General features: G+C 27.7%; 1 protein-coding gene across 1 annotated transcript in view; it reads right to left on the bottom strand.

Annotated features, from left to right (window-relative positions):
• Positions 1-19,250, bottom strand: part of LOC129959637 (guanylate cyclase soluble subunit alpha-1-like) — a 331,967-nt gene that overhangs the window by 268,721 nt on the left and 43,996 nt on the right. The window contains exon 3 of the mRNA XM_056072516.1: positions 5,056-5,126. Within this exon, the coding sequence (XP_055928491.1) occupies positions 5,056-5,126 (71 nt within the window). The remainder of the gene's footprint in view (positions 1-5,055; positions 5,127-19,250) is intronic.

Genomic DNA, 19,250 nt, shown 5'->3' with positions numbered 1-19,250 from the left:
TAAATGACTGAATATAGAATGATGCCCCACCCCCACCCCGAAAAACTCCAAGCTTCTAGCAAAACACTTATTTTTACGGTCTGGTGGATCGGGGTGATTTGATGGAAGGTATCATCCTAGAGGCAGGAAAGTTTCAAGTTCGGAACCCAATCCTACCGAAGAACCTGTAAGCTGGTCTGGCGCACGTTAAATCCGCTGGGGTAAATTTCTTCCCTATAGTGTAGAGCGGAACTTTGGAAAGGAAGATGCGCATCTGATGTCGTCATCTGGCAACAGAATAAAATCACTAAATCAGTCCCAAAAAAAGCACTTCTTTTATTCCGAAACGGGGTGTCACTATAATAAACTAAACTGAACTGGTTCGGTGGTCTGGCGGTTATTGGTTTTTCAGTATTTTTTCCGCAAATAGAATAATTATAATATAAACTAAAAGCAACTGTTTTATTTAATTCATTTTTATCAGACAAAATTCTTACATCATACATCAAACTAACATTTATATTTCTAAGAAAAAATGTAGCAAATGCATGCTATTCCATGTATTTTTAAACGCATACCTCGTAGTAAAAATACCTCTAATTATGCATTTTAATCTTAGAAGATTGGCTTGCCTGTAATTTTATCTCTTTTATCCTTAATAATTTTAAGAAAATAGGCGAAAATTCTGGTGACTTCACAGTCGTTTGAAAAATGTTATTTCTCAAAACCTATAAAATATAAATTCACTTTGATTAAAATGTTAAATTCATTCTGTGACATTACCTTTTTTTGCGAATTGTTCGATGGATTCGTAAATTGTATTCATTTCAGGAGAATAACATGAACATGAACAGTCTACATTTAGAATTGTAATCTGAAAACAAGAGCCACAAAGATTCAATGGACAATCCACTTCTAATTTCCTATTTCACACCAATTCAAGAACTTTTGGCCGAAAGCATCAGAATGGACGTTTACCAGGCCTATTAGTCTTGCATAAAAGAGATTCGGCAAAAACTTCAATATTCTTAATCCTAAGCCAATTCCAAGTTGGCACATTCCGAAAGATTTTTGAAATCTGATAAAAAGAGATTCTATTAAACATCATAAAAACAGCATATCATTAAATAAATAAATTCAGTTCTTTTTAATTATATTAATGTTCATTTTAATGTTTTTATTACCTTTTCTATGATTTTTTCATAAACTTCATCCGTTCTCAATAAGAATTAATGTTAAAGTTTGTAGTTTTATTTCAAAACAAATCACAGAAAATTCTAAATCGCTATTCCAATGACTCCGAATTTTAAGTGACTTTTCAAGTTTAATTTTGATACTGATTTTCAGGATATTTTTCCAAACGCATTTTGTGTCAGTTTACGCTACAATTAATTAAAAAGATTAATCCAAAATATTATTGAAGATCTGAAAAGTGTATAAATAATTCGTTTATCTGTTCATTGAAAAAAATATCCTTTACATACTGGAATTTCATATTTAATTTTAAAAAATCAGATTAAATATAAAGCTTTTTTCAAGCTTATTGCATGAAGCTAAGAAACTAAATAAGAAATTTGACGTAAAATGATACTAATTTCAGTTTAAAAAGACGAACTTAAAAGGTTTAAATTGCATCAATTATTTCCTCAATCTTCTGTAATCTTAAAAGGGCCCATTTTTCTGTCTTTAATAACAATATTTATGGTATGTCATCTCCCAAAAAGGAAATTATTTATTTTATATGTTTGAGCATAATTTTTCTCTTTGCATAGTTTACATTTCGTTTCCTCGAAATACCTTATTGTTATTTTTTTAAATAAAAAATGCACGCAATTTTCGTCTCGGTATCGCAGACAGTCTTCCTCATAAATCTTGCATTTTTGCATAAACTTCGTATAGATGTTAGTCCCTGCATTTTCGAGGTGCGAATAATATTTATTCATATTCAAATGAGTTGAATTATCTGTTAACTTTTCTAATATATCAAATTTCTTGCAATTTTTCGCATTTTTATATCGATAATGTTACATTTGAATGAGCAAAAGCGTGTGCAAAAGGGAATGATCTAATTCATATCGATATGTCTTTTCGATAAAAGCAACCATAGCAATTTCTTTGATAACATTCTTTTTGTGCATATCACTATGTTGCCAAAAGAAAGTAAGAACATTGAAGCTCAATAACAATTTTTTTTTCACTTAAAAGTGCAACCCTGAGCCATTAATCAAAGTGGCAAGTAAGGCAGTTGACGTTTTATAATACTGTATTTCAGTATGCTTCTTCGTGATAAATGAAAAATTTTAGATATTTCCTCTAGACAATTTTAAAAATTATCATTCGGTACCCTCAAACATCTCGAATACATTTTTCAAGTTTTTAAATGGAAAAGAGTAATGGCAAAGCCATTATCTATGCTCTCATGCACTTTTCTAAAAGAGTTTTAGAAGGTAAATATTATAAAAGCCACTTAAAATAAAATATAATGGAAGAATGACTAGAGGGATGAATACTTTCTTCGAAATGTCATTTGTTATAATATGGCAAATTCTTCTGCAGAAAACAGAAAGATCTTTGAATGCTATTTAGTCAGAGTTAAATTTTCATTTTGAAGTTATTCTTATGACATTTTTTTTAATGTTACTCATTCGGCCCTTTTTATAGAATACATATAATTTTAAAATATAATTTATTCCGTTACTTCATATCATACCAACAAATCACAATTTCTTGCAAAATGAACCAAAAAATTACCTAAACTCGAAATATATTTAGGATAGGTAAAAATATACACATGACTATCACAAAGTGATTAAAACGGATCAGAAGAGTCGAATTACTGAAGCACTTGAAGTACGAATTACTGATATATTCGGAAAAACGGTAATATTTTGATCATAATAGTTGGTACAGAAATATCAAAGAATACCTTTTCTTCACAGTTAAGAAAATATTATTCAATATATATTCATTCCGAGAATTTAACAAAGCTTATTAATAAATTTGTAATGATTTTATTGGAAAATTTTTTTTTAACAGAAATCACTAATCAGACATCAATATTAAGTTCGAAGACTTTTAGACTGATTCATTTATAAAGCATTCAATTTTGTAAATAAAATACAATTTCTATTGTAACCGAATGATTACAATATTACGCAATATTACGTAATAATAATTTCAGAAGTGAGAGAGAGAGAGAGAAATCGTCTTATAGAAATTTCTTAGAGAAATCGTCATTAAAAAGATGATGAGTATCTCCAGGATTAAGCTTCAATGTTAAATTATCGATACAAATACAAAGTGATTAAAATATTCCAAAGTTCATTTTTTAATCGCTTCAGCTTTTTATCACACATCATCTGAAACATTTCTCTCTTTATCAATTATACTTATCGTTCTTTTTCTTTTACTTTCCTTTTTGTCCATAATTTCTCCATTATCTGGTCTCTTGTCGGGAAACTTTCCAAAACATGAAACGAAATCATTACACGTTTTAGACATGACAAGATCATTACAGGAGATCTTTCTACTATTGATAACATTTCTCCAGAGAAGCTGATGGCGGTTTATATTATTCTTTGAGTTTCGTTTCTGGAACTAGATAATTATTCCGCATCGGAATTTTTTCAGATGTTTTTCTGTTCACACTTTTTCAAATACATAATCGAAATGAACAGGAATAATTGAATTTCTTATTAAGAATCCTTACTAAACAGGCGACAATGTCTCTTTCTTAGCGAATGTTACATTTATTTTCGTTCTGAATAGATAGTATTCAAGTATAAAAAACTCATTATACTCTTTCTGGAGTTTTTAGCGCATATTAATGATCAGAGTTCCGCATCATCAAGATACGTTTAACTTGGCAAGATGTCAATGGTTTTTATCAACTTGAAAATTACTTAACTACTACAGAATACCTCTTTATTTCCTTATTCCCTTGGTGATATAATGTACTTACAATGCTTTTTTATCAATTGAACTATAGCTATTTGTGTTGTTTCCTTTTTCAGAAAGGAAATAAAAATTCTGGAAATCGCAAAAAGCAGTTATACTAGATAGAATAATGATTCATTATATATTTTTTCTTAATTTCTGTTTATTTATTCGTCCGTAAGCTATTTATTTCTTCGTTATAAATTTAAAAAAAAAACCCTGAATATCTATCCTACATTCTATATAAACTAAATTCAATTTAGTTCTCTAAGTTAGAAGGCATTGGGAATCAAAGTAGATGAACTTAGAAATCTATTGAAAGTTAAGAGAAATCTTTAAAAATTAGAGTGCTAATAATAAATTTTTGTAATAAGTTTTTTATCGACATAGAATATCTTTTATTATATATTTCTGTTCCTGTATATTTCGTACTCTCTTAAAAGTTTAACTACTTTTTATCTACTTGACTGATTTGATTTCTTTTAGTTTATTCAAAGAAGTAAAATTTGAAATGTCTATTCCTGTATATTTACGAACAATAAAAATGGAAGCATTCTGTATAAACTTCAAGGTCTATATTTATACAAAAAAGAATGGTTATATCTAGCTATATATTGCGCTACATTTTTAAATTAATATATGTTCTACCGATATAAAAATGTGCTTGTTCTTGATATAGCTTTTATTTATCCACATTCAATTACCTTTTATTGTGAAATCTCCATACCTTCAAAAAGAGTATAATGTAACATAAATAATTCAGATTCATTTCTTAAATCTACGCATTCCCTTGAGACCAAAATTTAAAAAAAAATAACAGACATCGAAGAAAAAGCAATTTGTTTCATAAGAAAGAATCTTCGTTATCTTCTAAACAGTATTTTTAAACGAATTTCAAACTTGGCTCCGCGCAATTTTATGTTGCTTCTGATGGGATTTTATGCTTTTTATACCTATTATTTAAAATGCTTGAAAAATGCAAGTTCACTTTTTTATTCAACTCTTCTGCCTATAAATTTATAAAAAACTTATTAAATTTCTGTCTATTTTGAATTTATTTCTTTCATTCTATAAATATTTTTTTTCAAACTGGTGGCAAAATTATTTTTATTTATTTAAAGTCGTAATTATAATGCTTACTTGATAGCTGCCCACAATGCCGGATCTTTAGCAACTAGGATTTCTTTTAAGCTTATCCATAACAAGTGCGCCTAAAAAAGAAATGAAGTATTAAAAAACAATCTTGATGCTCTTAAAACTACAATGTAAAACATTGATAAGATAATACAAATATAAAGAACAACTAACATAATGAAAATGAACGATTAATTTTTAAAATGGGTACTTTTTTAATTCAATACACTTTGAAGTAATGGCGTTAAGCCTTATTCAAGTGATATGCATCAAATACTCTACTTAATTCCATTTTAAAATCCATTGAACGTCTTTTCAATGTATTTTTAATTACATCACTATATAGCATATGATAACGCGAAGACTGATGGTGTACTAAATATTGTCATATGACTATGATGCCACATGGATTCCTTTCGAATTTTTTATTTGATGAGATTAATTTTTGGAGGCATAATTTTACAAAATGACATCTAATATAAAGTAATAATGAGAATTAAACTGCATTTCATTTTAACAAGAACACTTCATCCCTATTTTAAGCTTTTAAAGGGCTATTTAATAATTTGCTAAGAATTTATTTTTATTGTGTGACAGAAAAATACAACATTGCAAGAATTGGTTTGTAGCAAGTATGTTATGCAAAATAGTATGATATGCAAAATAAAATATCTTTTAGTTTCAAAAGAAAGAGAATTATTGATGATTCAAACATAATTAGTAGGAATTACAACCTCCGCTCTTAGAAATCAAATTGTGAAGTCTAAAATGAATTATCCTAAGTCATTTATTTTAAGCATTCCATTAAGGATAAACGATGGCAATTCTAATGTTGCCCTGATTTGTTATTGTCCATTAAATGAATGATTAGGATGTAATTCAAAAAAATTATTATTTCACTGTTCTTCAAGTTCCGCATTTCCAAGTTATTTTGCACAAAAAATTACTTCTGAAGAATCATGATTTTATCACAGATCACACTATCGCAAAACATTTTTGTTGATTTCAGGTGCCTTTGGAAATAATTTCTATGTTCTTCATGTCTGCATCTTCCCCGCATATATAAAATAAGTATCCAGTCAAATAAGCAAAATAAAATCCTTTGTTATAAGAAACTTTTTATAAAGTGGTAAGAATTTCCGTAGCCATTTTTAATTTATATCAAAATTTTTAAAAAATTCAAAAACGTGAGAAATAGGCTTTGCATTTTACTAATCCACTCAAAAAGGTTTATATCTTCATTTATTAAAACAATAGCATTGGAAGATTAGGAATTTTATATCTAAATAACTTCTCAGGCTCTAAACCTGCTTATAGCCTTCAATGTACCAGTGTTCATTTTAGGTTAATAATGAATTAATTATAAGCTATATTTGTTCAGTATCTGTAAATAATGCATCAAATTGGAAATTCTCAAAGATTGCTTTCAAAAAGGGCAAGAACCTTTAATGCAATTCTACTGTAAAACAAAACATTCATTAAGATAGCAATTATTGCATACATTTCAGAAAACTAAAATTCCTTCACTTTTTTCCGATTTCTTTTCTCCTCTCTTTTTTTAAATGCTGAAGTATTCGGTAAAGTTTTGATTACACACACTCCCATTTTAAACCATTAATTTGCACATTTTAACAAATGGATATGCACATAGGTAAGTTTACCTGGAGTAATTTAATTGAAGAATCTCAGATGCGGAAAAGACCTTTCTTGAAACAAATTTCTGGTAAATATATATTTCTCCTACTTTTCATATTAAAACAATTACTACGCACTTTGAAAAGATCTTCAGCTTTGTAATTTCAAAGCAGATTTTATATTAAAACCAGTATATTTCTTTTGATAGAGAGTACATAATAGTTATTTGCATGCTTTTTATTAATTTTTTATGAAAAAATCCTTCAGTCCCTTATAAGAATTCAAGAATCAATTTATCCCACCTCCAGTAAGATCTCAATGCTTATTAAAAATGATTAATTATTTTTATTTCTAGACTAATTTATTTTTGATAAAGCATAATTTTAATCTTTTTGCATTCTAATTTCTTATTACTACTGCAGTGCACTTAGCCGTGTATTTGCATTGCTTATATGTGAACACATATGAGAGAATACTAGCATACAAATGAATTTCATAAATTACGTCTGTAATTAAAACTTTTTTTTTTGCAAGCGAATCTGCGCGTTAAACTTCTTTCATGGCTAAGTCGTTTTCATGCTAAATGCACTGCTTATTTCTGAAGCGTAATGAACAAACAGATTTTCTTCTCTCAAAATGGAAGCAGACCATTGTTACGCTAATACCCCTCCTCCCTGCTTTTAATCTTATTCTCGCGGGCAAACTAAAAATAAAGCGTCATTCCATCAGACATCTTCTGGACTTATTCTAAAGCTACTCATTTCCTAATTAATGTTCATTTCACTTAGTGGGTCTGTTGAAAGCAAAAGTTAGCCAAGCTGAGAAAAAAACAATTATATATTTTTTTTAAACTATAGGTGAGTTTCCCCGAGGTAAGAGCGCATGCTTTTTAATTCTATTCCTCCTTCCTCTCTTTTCTTAGTAAGGTTTCACTCTCTGGGTATAAGTATTCTTCGCTTCGTTTCATTTTAATTTTATGTTTCCTGAAAATTACTTAAACGGCATTTTTTCTCATATACATAAGCTGTGCTCAGTAATGCCTGAATACCGACATTAAATTATAATAAGTTTTTTTTCAAAAAAATCCAAAGCTACACATTTTTTACATTTTAAAGTTCAGTTAAATTTATTTTAATAATATTCAAGGTTTTGTTTAATTCAAATATAAAAGTGGATTTTTACTTTGTATCTTCTGATAGAGAACCAATTTTTTTTTAAATTCTGAAACTAAATATTATATTTTTTAATTTCATATAAAAATGGGAAAAAATTGAAAAATTAATGTCAAAAGTAACTACTTTCGGTTAAAAAAACTATATTTAAAGAAGTGAGATAAAATATTCAGGAAATAAATTGATATATTTTGAAAAGCGTTAAATGAAGTCATTACTTTTATGATTTTCAGATGAATATTACACTGATTACATAACAAATGGAAAGCGAAATTAATGTCGCAAAACTCTTAAATATATATATTTTCTATTAAAAATATTCTAAAAAGTGTTTCAGAAATATCATTTTGTTATTACTTTAGTAAATATATTATCATAAATCACTATTATATTGTGTTATATTTTATACAAGGACCACGACCCAATAAGTTTAGTTTTAAAAAAAGAGTTACATCATTCCTTTGCCAACAGAAAATAATTCCAAACTCCCAAAATTTTTTATGGTGAAAGAACTGCTGGAAATCTCTAAGAATATAGAATTGATTACAAGGAAAATTTGAAAAAAAAATGATATATAACAAAATATAATTCATTTCCTTCATCAGAATATATGTATTAGTAATGATACTTGCGATATTTGAAAGGATTATCTCATCCATTTTTCATTTATTGCTCAATCTCCCCAAGCTGCTCTGTTAGCACTTCATTTTAAGTTTTCTTTTTAAGCTCTTTAATTTCGTTTTTCTGAAGCCATATAAGTGTTTTTAAAATCACGGAAATCCAACGAAAGACTACAGATGCATTTATTAAAAACACATTGCGCAACCTTTAAAATATGAAGCAGCTGAAATTATTCTTTCCTCGAATAATTTAATTGAAAATATTCCTTGAAGAATATTAAATCCTTCGTGAAATACTCCAGTAGTGCAAGAGTATCAGCTATTGACTTTATTTTACAATACAGAGAAAAGTTAATGAAGATGTGTGACTTAATATTCATGCTCTCTAAAACTGTCTACACAGGTAGAAATATGGAGATTATTTTCCTAAATAATTACACTATATAACCATATTTACTCAACAGACTGCACCAAGTTGGCTTAAAATCCCATGTAATTTCTCTAATTTAATTACCTAGCTGGATAAGTGACAAGGGCTATAAAAAATGCTGTCACGAGATTTTTGTCGAAATCAGAATGTACACGCTTTCGCATTCATATTTGATCGCAAACTATTCGGGTGAAGAATCTGTGATAGCTTTCTTAAAATAGGTACTTGGTCTTCTATGGCAAACAATGTGAACGACGATACAGTTGATGATAACGCTTTTCTTTAATGCATCCATCTTACAAAACTCATGAATAGCGCACAATTTTAAATGCCTTTTTGCATTTAAATACATTTATTTATTTATCTTTTTATTTATTACTTATTAATTCATTCATTAAGTGGAATTCAGCTCAAATCATAGTAAAGATTCTTATACTGATATAACAATGAAAGTAACTAGGCAGATAGAAAAACTTCACATATAAAAATATTATATGTTTCATAAAAAATTGATCATGATATAATATTATAATTAATTATACTTAAACTTATTTTAATACTATTCAAGGTTTTGTTTATCATGATAGAGAGTTACGTATCGTTTATGCTGAAATATTTCAAGCTATTTTTAAATCCTAGAAAAATTTCAAAATTGCTTTATTGACCAATTAAATGTGTTAAAATGACATTCTTTTTAATGTCATATTCTTCCAAAACACATACATATTAACTTAAAAATGTGGTAAATATATTGCTAACTATATAGAATAAAACAATTAATTTTGTGCGTCAAAAGCTTAAAATTTACAAGTACAAAAAATTTATTTCAAATTAATTTTATCCATTTAGTTAAAACAATTCAGGATTACTAATATATTATATATGCTTTACTGATGATTTAATTTTGCTCAATAAATTTCAGTAGTGAATAAAATAAGCTATATAGATAAAAAAGATGCATGCTGCCTCTCAGAAGCTGGAACATGCTAATTTATCTAATTCATTAAACAGTGGGCACTTGCATTTTTCAGAGATAACAAATTTGTCGGGAAAACTAATTCTTCATTACCGTAACATAATTATAATCCTGGATTATTTCCATAGTCCTTTAAGCATACTCAAATCTTAGTTAATTAGAAGGAGAAATTATCTTTCAATTACTTCAAGCTCCTTTATCCAGAAATTCTGATGACATATACAATTAAATATCTAATTCTAATTCAATGCGAATTGTCTTTTGGAAAGTAAAATTCTTCAAGCTTAGATTTACTTTTCATACTTATGATACTTTGAAAACATATTATCACATTAATCAAGGTCTGAGAAATACAGAAAGATTTTCGCAGTCATTAGGGATTAGAGTAATGCATCTAAAATAATACAAACAAAACTGATTTCTATCATGGCTCAATAGTTTCACAATTTTGAAATTTCTTTTAATATGTTTTTCTCGCAGTGTGAATAGTATATAATAATGATTATCATTTATTCTCAGTTTTTTATTTTAAATTCGAAAAATTTATTTTTTAATGATATATTTTCAGGTTCATAGATAAAAGCTGTTTCCAAGTGTTTATAAAGTAATCTTCCAAAGGATTTGCTTAATAATATAAAAAATTATGAATATATATTCCTATTTCAGCAGTTACGTGGTCGAATAGAAGAAACTTTTGAAAATTTTAACTTCGATTATTTCATTCCGGTGGCACAATTTATACAGATTAAAAGAGTTAAAACATGCGTCAGTCTACATTGGGACACAAAGAGCAGAAGAGACCAAACATTTTCCCTTCAATGATTTGGCTATGAGATTTTGACAGGGCTTTCTTTAACACAGGGATTTTGACAGGGTTTTCTTTTTCGTGTTATTAGGGATAGGAATTTTAGGTATTTTAAAAATAAACTTGAGAGCATTAAGGATGTTTTAGCGCATGCAGAATTAAATAAATAAAAAAAATGGGAATTGCCTCAGGAAATCAGCGAATATTTTATAATGAAGTTAATATGGGTAAAATTAAGACAAAAATTAGAAAATTAATTAAATTTCTTTAATTAGATTTTGGTATTTCCTTTCCTTTGGTATTTCCACTCAGTACTTTTATCTACATATTTATTTAACTTCCTCATTAAATGATCCTCCAATTGTTATTTTAACCTTTATAATAATATAAGGAGCAGTTGAGATATAGAAAAATTTCTGAATGATTTTTGCATTTAAAGTTAATTAATACATTCATTTAATCTCAGATTTAAAACTAAAAATTCAGAAATTCGATGCTCGCATCAGACACATCACTGTATGCGTTAGAATCAATATGTTCTTTGATAAAAACATTATTTATGTCACTGATACATTAGCCTGGGTGACAGGTTTAAATGGAGATAAATGCTGAACTCTTAACTCAAGTTTTTTTAATAAATAAGGTGAAATAATTTATTACAGTACTTGAAATTATCAGGAAGATAGAAAATTTTTATATTTTTCTGCATTCAGATTGCAAAAAAAAAGAAAAAAAAAATCAGTTCAATACATTTGATATTTTGATTATTGGCATTTCAGAGCATTGTTTTAAGATTAAAATGAAATATTTTATTTCTTGCTCATAATTATACAATTCTTGAATTTTTTCAAATTCCATAATGATATATATATATATATATATATATATATATATATATATATATATATATATATATATATATATATATATATATATATATATATATATATATATATATATATATATATATATATTAAAAAATGACTCGAATTCAATATATTTAAATACATACCTCTATACGAATCGGAAATTGGCTTACAGATCAGTATGACTTTATTTCCAAGGCGAATTTATTTTATATATTACACAATTTACATTTATAGCTTATTTATTTTTATTTATAAAATTTACACATTCCAGTTATTAGTGCGAATAATTTAAAGTTTCTAATGAATTGCGTGTTTTTGAAAAAAGTTTTAAGGATTCAGATCATTTAAGCGATTAACTTTATTACTAATAAGTTATTATTATAAGTAATATTATATATATTTATTTTTATATACGTAGTAATATCTCTCTATATATATTTATTCTATTTTATATATATTTATTATTATAAGTAGTATTAGAAATCTTAAAAATAATGAAGACAGTTAACACAAGAGGAATGCTAATATCAAACTTACTGTCAGTTAGTTGTCATGCATATTCTTTAGGATTGGTGAGAACACCTTTTTCAACTCATTCTGGCAATTAGGCGAATAAAAGAACGTATGCAAAGGAATGCGAAAGCCTCTTTGAAATAAATGTAATTAATATATGACATTTCATATTTAAATTGAGAAAACACCTGTTAAAAAATGTGTTGCAATTGTGCAGATGTACTTAATGATAAACTGAATTGGATCTCAATAATTTGTAATAATCTCACTGCTGTATATAATCCAATTAATTATATATAAGTTATAAAGAAAGAGATGATAGTATTTCCTTAACAGTACAAAAAAAATTGAATAAAGACCAAAGTAGAAAAGATTTCGTTTTAATCTTTATCTCTTTGTGTTCTACCAGAGTATCATTCAACCATACTACATAGAAAAGCTGCCCGTTTTCGTTCCTCTAAAGTTGAAATATAATTGCTTTCATGAGCAGTTTCCTCATAAAAAGTTAATTGATTTCAAAATATAGTTTTCTTGTAAATTCTCTGTTGTTAAGATGTTTGAGTGAATGTGCGCAATAATTTCTAGTAAAAATAAATAAAAAAGTAATGACAAATATAAATCCAGAATGTATTAATCTCCAAATATTCCCCAATATTTAGTAAACAATTTCACATCAGTTAAATAATTTCGATTTTCTTTATATTTAACATTATATGTGAATTTATGGGACAATAAAATTTCATAGAAGCGTAAGCACAATGCATAATATGAACATATCAGCTGCAATTCAGAATCAAAATTGGCTAGAAATATTGCAACCTATATGACAAAGCATTATATGAATTCCTTTAATAAAGAAGTTCTTTTAAAATTTTTTGATTATTCGTCTGATGCATGATACTAAAAATTTCATGCATCAGACGAATCTCATACGCACGAATAGCTATTCCAGATACAGATAATATCTGAAACCAAAAAATTAGAATCAGAAGAAAAAAATTCAATATTAAATAAATATTATTTGAAATTGTTATTAAAGTACTCACGACACATCGTACGGGGGGAGCGAAAAAATCAATTTTTAATTTGTAACAGCGTGGAAAAGCTGCATTTTGGGTAGATAAATTAAATTATAAATATGAAAAATGTTAGAGTAAGTCATGAGGTGTCGCAAGGACGCTGAAATTTCATAAAAATACACTTTCTGCAACTTTTCAAGTATTTTTGCGTGTCTCGATTATGAAATAAAAAGTATTAAATAGGCGTTGTCATATGAATAAGAGTATAAAAATAGTTTTATTATTGCATTGGCATGGAACTGAATCGTCACCGGAGCGGTTATAATTGAGGTAAGGCGGTGATTTGTCTACCTCCGGTGACCAAGGACAGAGCTGCTTTCAAATCAGTAGTTTTGCCGAGTTCATTTGATTTGGCGTCTCCCTTCCGTCTATTGTGCAACTGATTAACGTAACTGATCTGTTACTTTGTGCTTTGTGCTTTGCTGTGAGTAAAAATGACTCAGTCTAAATCAACGAAGACAAGACAAATATCGGAGTGTTATATTTTTGAGAAATTTAGTAGTGATTTTCTTGAAGTTGAACACTTACTGACGAATCTAGTGCTACTGTTATATTAGACAAAATTTCTTCACGAAAGGATTCTTCCGTAAGCAAAATATGTGACACTTTAATTCCAAAATAGAACAAATAAGGTCAAGAGCTTCAACTCCCTTTGCTTCTAGCAAAAGAATTTCATAAATGATAAAAGCTTATCATGCTAAATACAGGAATTTATTAAAGTCTAAAAGCAGAAAATGTTCAGATAAGTTTAATTCCAGCCTCGCAGAATTTAGAGAAGAAGCTAGACGTTTTTTTGTATTGCTGACTTGTATAAAAAAAAGTGTCACTTATGAAATAAAAGATTTTAAACGACCAATACTCTAACAGGAAAATAGTTATAAGTAATATTGATATTGCTATCACAGGAGCTTTGAGGAAGAAAGAAGCAAGAAAGAGCAAAGAACTACAGAGAATAGTTAAATTTAATCAAGAACGGGCAAAAAAATACTAATGCATCAGAAACTATTACTGGCGACAATGACAAGGCTGAAGAACAACAGTGTACTTTGCAAAAAGAGGCAAGCCAACCAGATCCATCAAATAGACAAGAAGCAATACAACTACCAAGTGACTTTGTGGTTTAATAATATTTTAAATCTTTATACAGAAGGCATCTGAAGCTGAACCAAATAGTATATGGGGCTCGGTTATCGACTTACTCCAGCTTCTTTGTCACATGCAAGCAGTGGAAAGAGATTTGAGTCTGATAGCCGAATCGGCTCAAAATGTCTGTGGTTCAATCATAAGAGAAGGATAAATAAGAGCAAAAATGTGTGAATATGCCAAAATTTAATATAAAAAAAATAATAGTTTAAATGTGACGATGAAGTAGAAACAAACATTTTACAGCTGTAACATTTGTAATCATTAAGGATACAGAAGTAAGAAACACAAAATTGGACATAAAAAATATTTTTTATTATTATTACACTTTACAATTAATAATTTTTTTCAATTGAAATGCTTATATATGTATTTAAAATCATCTGTTGTAACATTTCATGAACCAAAAATTCATAAAAATATATTATCAAAATTTATAATTTTTCAATTTTTTTACAAACTTTAAGCTCTTTGCAACCAGAATTTTAAAAAAGTATTTTTAAACCTAAAAGCTATTTTCTCACCATTATTGCCAAACTAAAATCTATGAAAAAATTTTTGAAGGCCCTTCACGAAAATTTCCTTTTTTTTCCACTTTTTTTGCAAATTTCAAGCTTTTTGCGGCACCTCAAGATAATGCAATTTTCCAACTAAAGTTTTAAATATTATTTTTGAACCTAACAGGGAACTTTTCCGCACTATTACCAAACTAAAATAAAAAAAAAAATAAGGCCATTTTCGTTTCACACTAATATACATGTAAAAATTATACAATATTCATATCATGAATATGATAAAAAAGGAATTTCGGTACCTTCGTTTGCAAGAATTGCTATTATTTACTTTTAAAGCCTGTGATGATTTTTAACAATTGACTTTCCGAAATTGAGAAATTGTTCCTGACAACTCACAGTGAGACTTCAAACTAATATGATAATCAAAGCAAATGAGTTCACTATTCCATTTAAATTGTACGAATTATAATTTTTGAAATGTTTACATTTCTTACAAAGATACGCTTAAAATGCTTTTATTTTAGTTAAAATGGTGCATTTAAGTCTTTTATTTTAAAATCAAACATTAAATTTTTAAATCAAACATTAGATTTTTTTTCTTTTATTGGTAATCTTTATTCCTTACAACGTTCTCTAAGCAAGAAAAAAAAATAAGCCGTAGGAAAGGACAAAACAAGAATAAAGCTTTCTTTACACGCTTCAAAAGAAAATTTTAAATAGTAATTCGCAAACGAATACGTAAAAACGTGTTCTTTCTTTTGAATGAAACCCAATAAAGATAAAGCTGCTATTAGCAGTTCAAATCTTTACCATGAAAGAAATTTCGGGAGTCGATTTTGAAATCTCTCGAGGATACGTTTCAATGATACCCTCTCTGTTCCGTAATGTTTAAGGATTTCTTATTCCTAAATCATTTAGAAAACAGTCGGTGAATTATCCTGAAATATTTAAAATAATTAGGAATCGTGTGTTATATTTAGAATAGAATTTCTTCTGAAAGAATTTATTTGTTACTTTAAGTAAACTTCTTTTTTTACTTCATCATGGATATTTTTATTTGTTAAATAATCCAGTTGGAACTGCAGAAGTTTGAAGTTCTTAAAATTAAAAAATGAAACGCAAAAATTTCTTCAATGTTGAGTATTTAAATGTTTGACTGACGTTTTGATAAATACCCCAGAGACATCATCATTTCCAGAACAAGGAATTTATTACTATACATTTAATTTTACTGATGACCCTTTAAATGTTTTTAAATAATTTTCATAGCTTTTTTTCATGTTGAACTAAAAAAAATAAAAATTGTGAAATTGAATGAAAATTGTGCAGACTATTATTGGCAAGAAGACCACCCTGATTTTCAATTACATTCTTATCAAACATTCCATATCCTTGTCAGCTTTCTTTCCTTAAATAATTCTAAATTGCGAATTAATAGTTAATTTCTGTAGAATTTATTAAAACTGCTTTGAAATATTAGAAGATAGATTCCACAGTAAAAAAAAATCTATGAAAAATTGTTTGTATTAAAGTTAGCTATATATCTCTGATATTTATTTAATATAAAATATTTATTCCAATAGCTTGACTTTTAATATATTCCACTGGTATGCGAAACATACAATTTTTCATAATTAGATTTTCATCCGAGTTTTGATTCTTTCCTTATTTATAGCTAATGAAACGATTAAAGAGTTCATGAATTCCGCGATATTTCTAAATAAAATGGGAAACTTAAAAAATGGAAACCCTTTAAACTTAAAAATTTCGACCTTCATGGAATCTTGGAATTTTCAACATCAAATGAAATCATTATTTGTATTATAGTTAAATATAGAATTATAATCCTTAAATAATGAATATTTTATTAAGGTTACGTATATTTGTGCAAAATGTGTTCTGAAATGGAGGGCTATAAGGAAACCTCTATATTATGGATGTTCAAATAATTTGCATAACTACATGAGAATACAGAAAGCTCTAATTTTCCTTCTTTTCCTTCATTTGTTTCAACACGCAAAATAATCCTACGTTAGAATTCAAAAATGACTTTTGCAAGTACAATACAATTAATGTAGAAGGTTAAAAGTTTTCAAAAAATCAACTGTTTTATCAAAATTTAAAACACAAAGTTGCCTAAGTGGTGATTATTCGGATCAAACCTCTACCTCAAGTATTTCAATTTGATAATGATAGGAAAATTTGGAATGGAAGGGTAAGAAAGCATTATCTTTTTACAGCTGATAAACTTCTACTTGGAAACATAGAAAAAAGTTATAAACAAGAAACCTAAAGTAATTTTCTTTGGTGTGATTTACAGTATAGACTCCGTTGATTCATCCCTGCCAGTGCTTTATGCGTTTGGAAGTCAGCTGAAATGCAAGAGTGATGTTAAAAATGCACAATTCCTTACCCGTATCATAAATAAAAGTACCCAAAGTTTAGTATAAAGTTTAGACAAGCGATGACCAAAAAGCAATATAAGTAGAGATTTAGTGCTACTCAAAGGACACTGTTTTGTAAGGGAAGCTTGGATTTCTAGCTATAAAAAAAAACTAAATTTTTTTCTTCCGTGGACTATAAAAACACGTTTCCAAATCTGTTGAATTTTCTGTTGTAAGTAAAAATTCTTTTATATTCTATGCTCATCTCAATGAAATCCTTTCATAGAATTTAAAAAAAAATTCAAATTAAAGAATATCATCAAGAATCAAAAATTACTTTTTTTCCTGAGGAATATTTCCAACATCTGTCATATAAAACGATTTAAAATTTAATATTGATAACAATATAATTACTTCTTACGCAACATTAGTTCTCCAGTGTAATCTGTAACGCTGTGAACAATGGGTGTGAAAAAATATCTATGGTATTTGGAATCAAATCATTTTATGCGATTCGTTTAAAAGCTGCGGAGTCCACAGCTTTGCTCATACCTAGGTGTTCCATCAGAATATGCTGCAAACGAGTATGGTACATCATTATTGCGCAGAATTAGACACAACGTCTTATTATGCATTATAACAGCTGCACATGGATTTCGATAAACAGCCTGTTTATAGACATGTATGGGTTAAAACTTACATATAGTTTACCCTTTTTGCGGGATTCGCTTTATATCGTTCATGCAACTTAATTTACTCTTTGCATTTCCAACCCTTATAGTAATGCTGATGGTAATGCATCGAATACTTGCAATACCATCAATATCTGTAATTGAGAAAATTACAGAATTCCTAAATAATAAAATGGTAAAGAAAGGAATAACGAATAATTATTCAATCATTGATGTAATACTAAATGCATTTATAGACTAGGTGAATATCGCATATCAAATAATTCACTCAATTACTAAACTACTTAGCAAATTTTGTGTTCAAAACCACCGGTTAGTATGATAAATCAACCTTTTCAATAAATATATCCAAATTAAAATGCATTTAACACTTGGAGAAAAATCATCTTGGTCTATAAAGCAAAAAAAAAAAAAAAATTAAAGCATTCTTAAACAAAAAAAACAAAAAAAAGCCATATTATCAATCTGAAAGTAATAAAAAAACGCAACGTAATTGTTTCCGTTGAGGCAAAACTAAATTTATTTATAGCCATTAAGTTTAATGGCTATAAACAGGCTGAAAAATAAAATAAATAAAATTAAAATAATTTTATTAAAAAAAATGCTCATTTGCACTAAAATAAAGGGAATAGTTTGAGATCAAGACAATATACCGAAGAAATGTATGTTTGATCTGAAACGACCAAGTCACAGAGTCCATGCGAATCATTAAAGCGGGATAAATAGATAGATAGAAATAGCCAAAATCAGCCTAAGGCAATACCGTCCCCGTAAAGTATATATTTACCTTCTCCCAATAGTCTGAATGTTACTACTAAACAGATTCAAACGCCCTGCGTCATGCCTATTGAGCAGATTCAGTCATAAATGCATTCATTTGGCAACTAACATTTGTGCCTGCTTCTATACATAAGAAATATCTCCCTGCCTAGAAAGAAGAATATATAAACTCGGTGAAGAAAGCTGCATTTCGTTTCAATCTTAAAAGAAAAGAAATTTTCTTACTTCTTGGCTGTAATGTCAATAAACTGTGTGAAAACTGGTTCGTTGAGTACATGAGAGACTGGTTCGTTGCAATACATGTCATCGTTGAAAATAAATATCTCAAAAATAAGATAAGGTGAAGAAACAAATATTTGTTCCTAAATTAAATGTAGATTATCTGATAAGCGAAATGTAAAGCATAAATTATTTTAGTATTATGTAAAATATTGCAAAATGGTTAATAATAAATAATTGTGATTTAATTTATTAAGTGGCTTATAGTATAACAGAAAATAACACGTTAAAATGCGCGTTTGCTAAGGAGTAAAAATATAAACTAATTTATGAATTTCTTTTTATTTAATACAGCAAATAAGTAAACCT

The sequence above is a fragment of the Argiope bruennichi genome, chromosome X2 (genome assembly GCF_947563725.1).
Source record: "Argiope bruennichi chromosome X2, qqArgBrue1.1, whole genome shotgun sequence".
NCBI lineage: Eukaryota > Metazoa > Arthropoda > Arachnida > Araneae > Araneidae > Argiope > Argiope bruennichi.
Note: the sequence above shows the minus strand (reverse complement) of the source record. Positions and strands in the feature narration are given on the sequence as shown.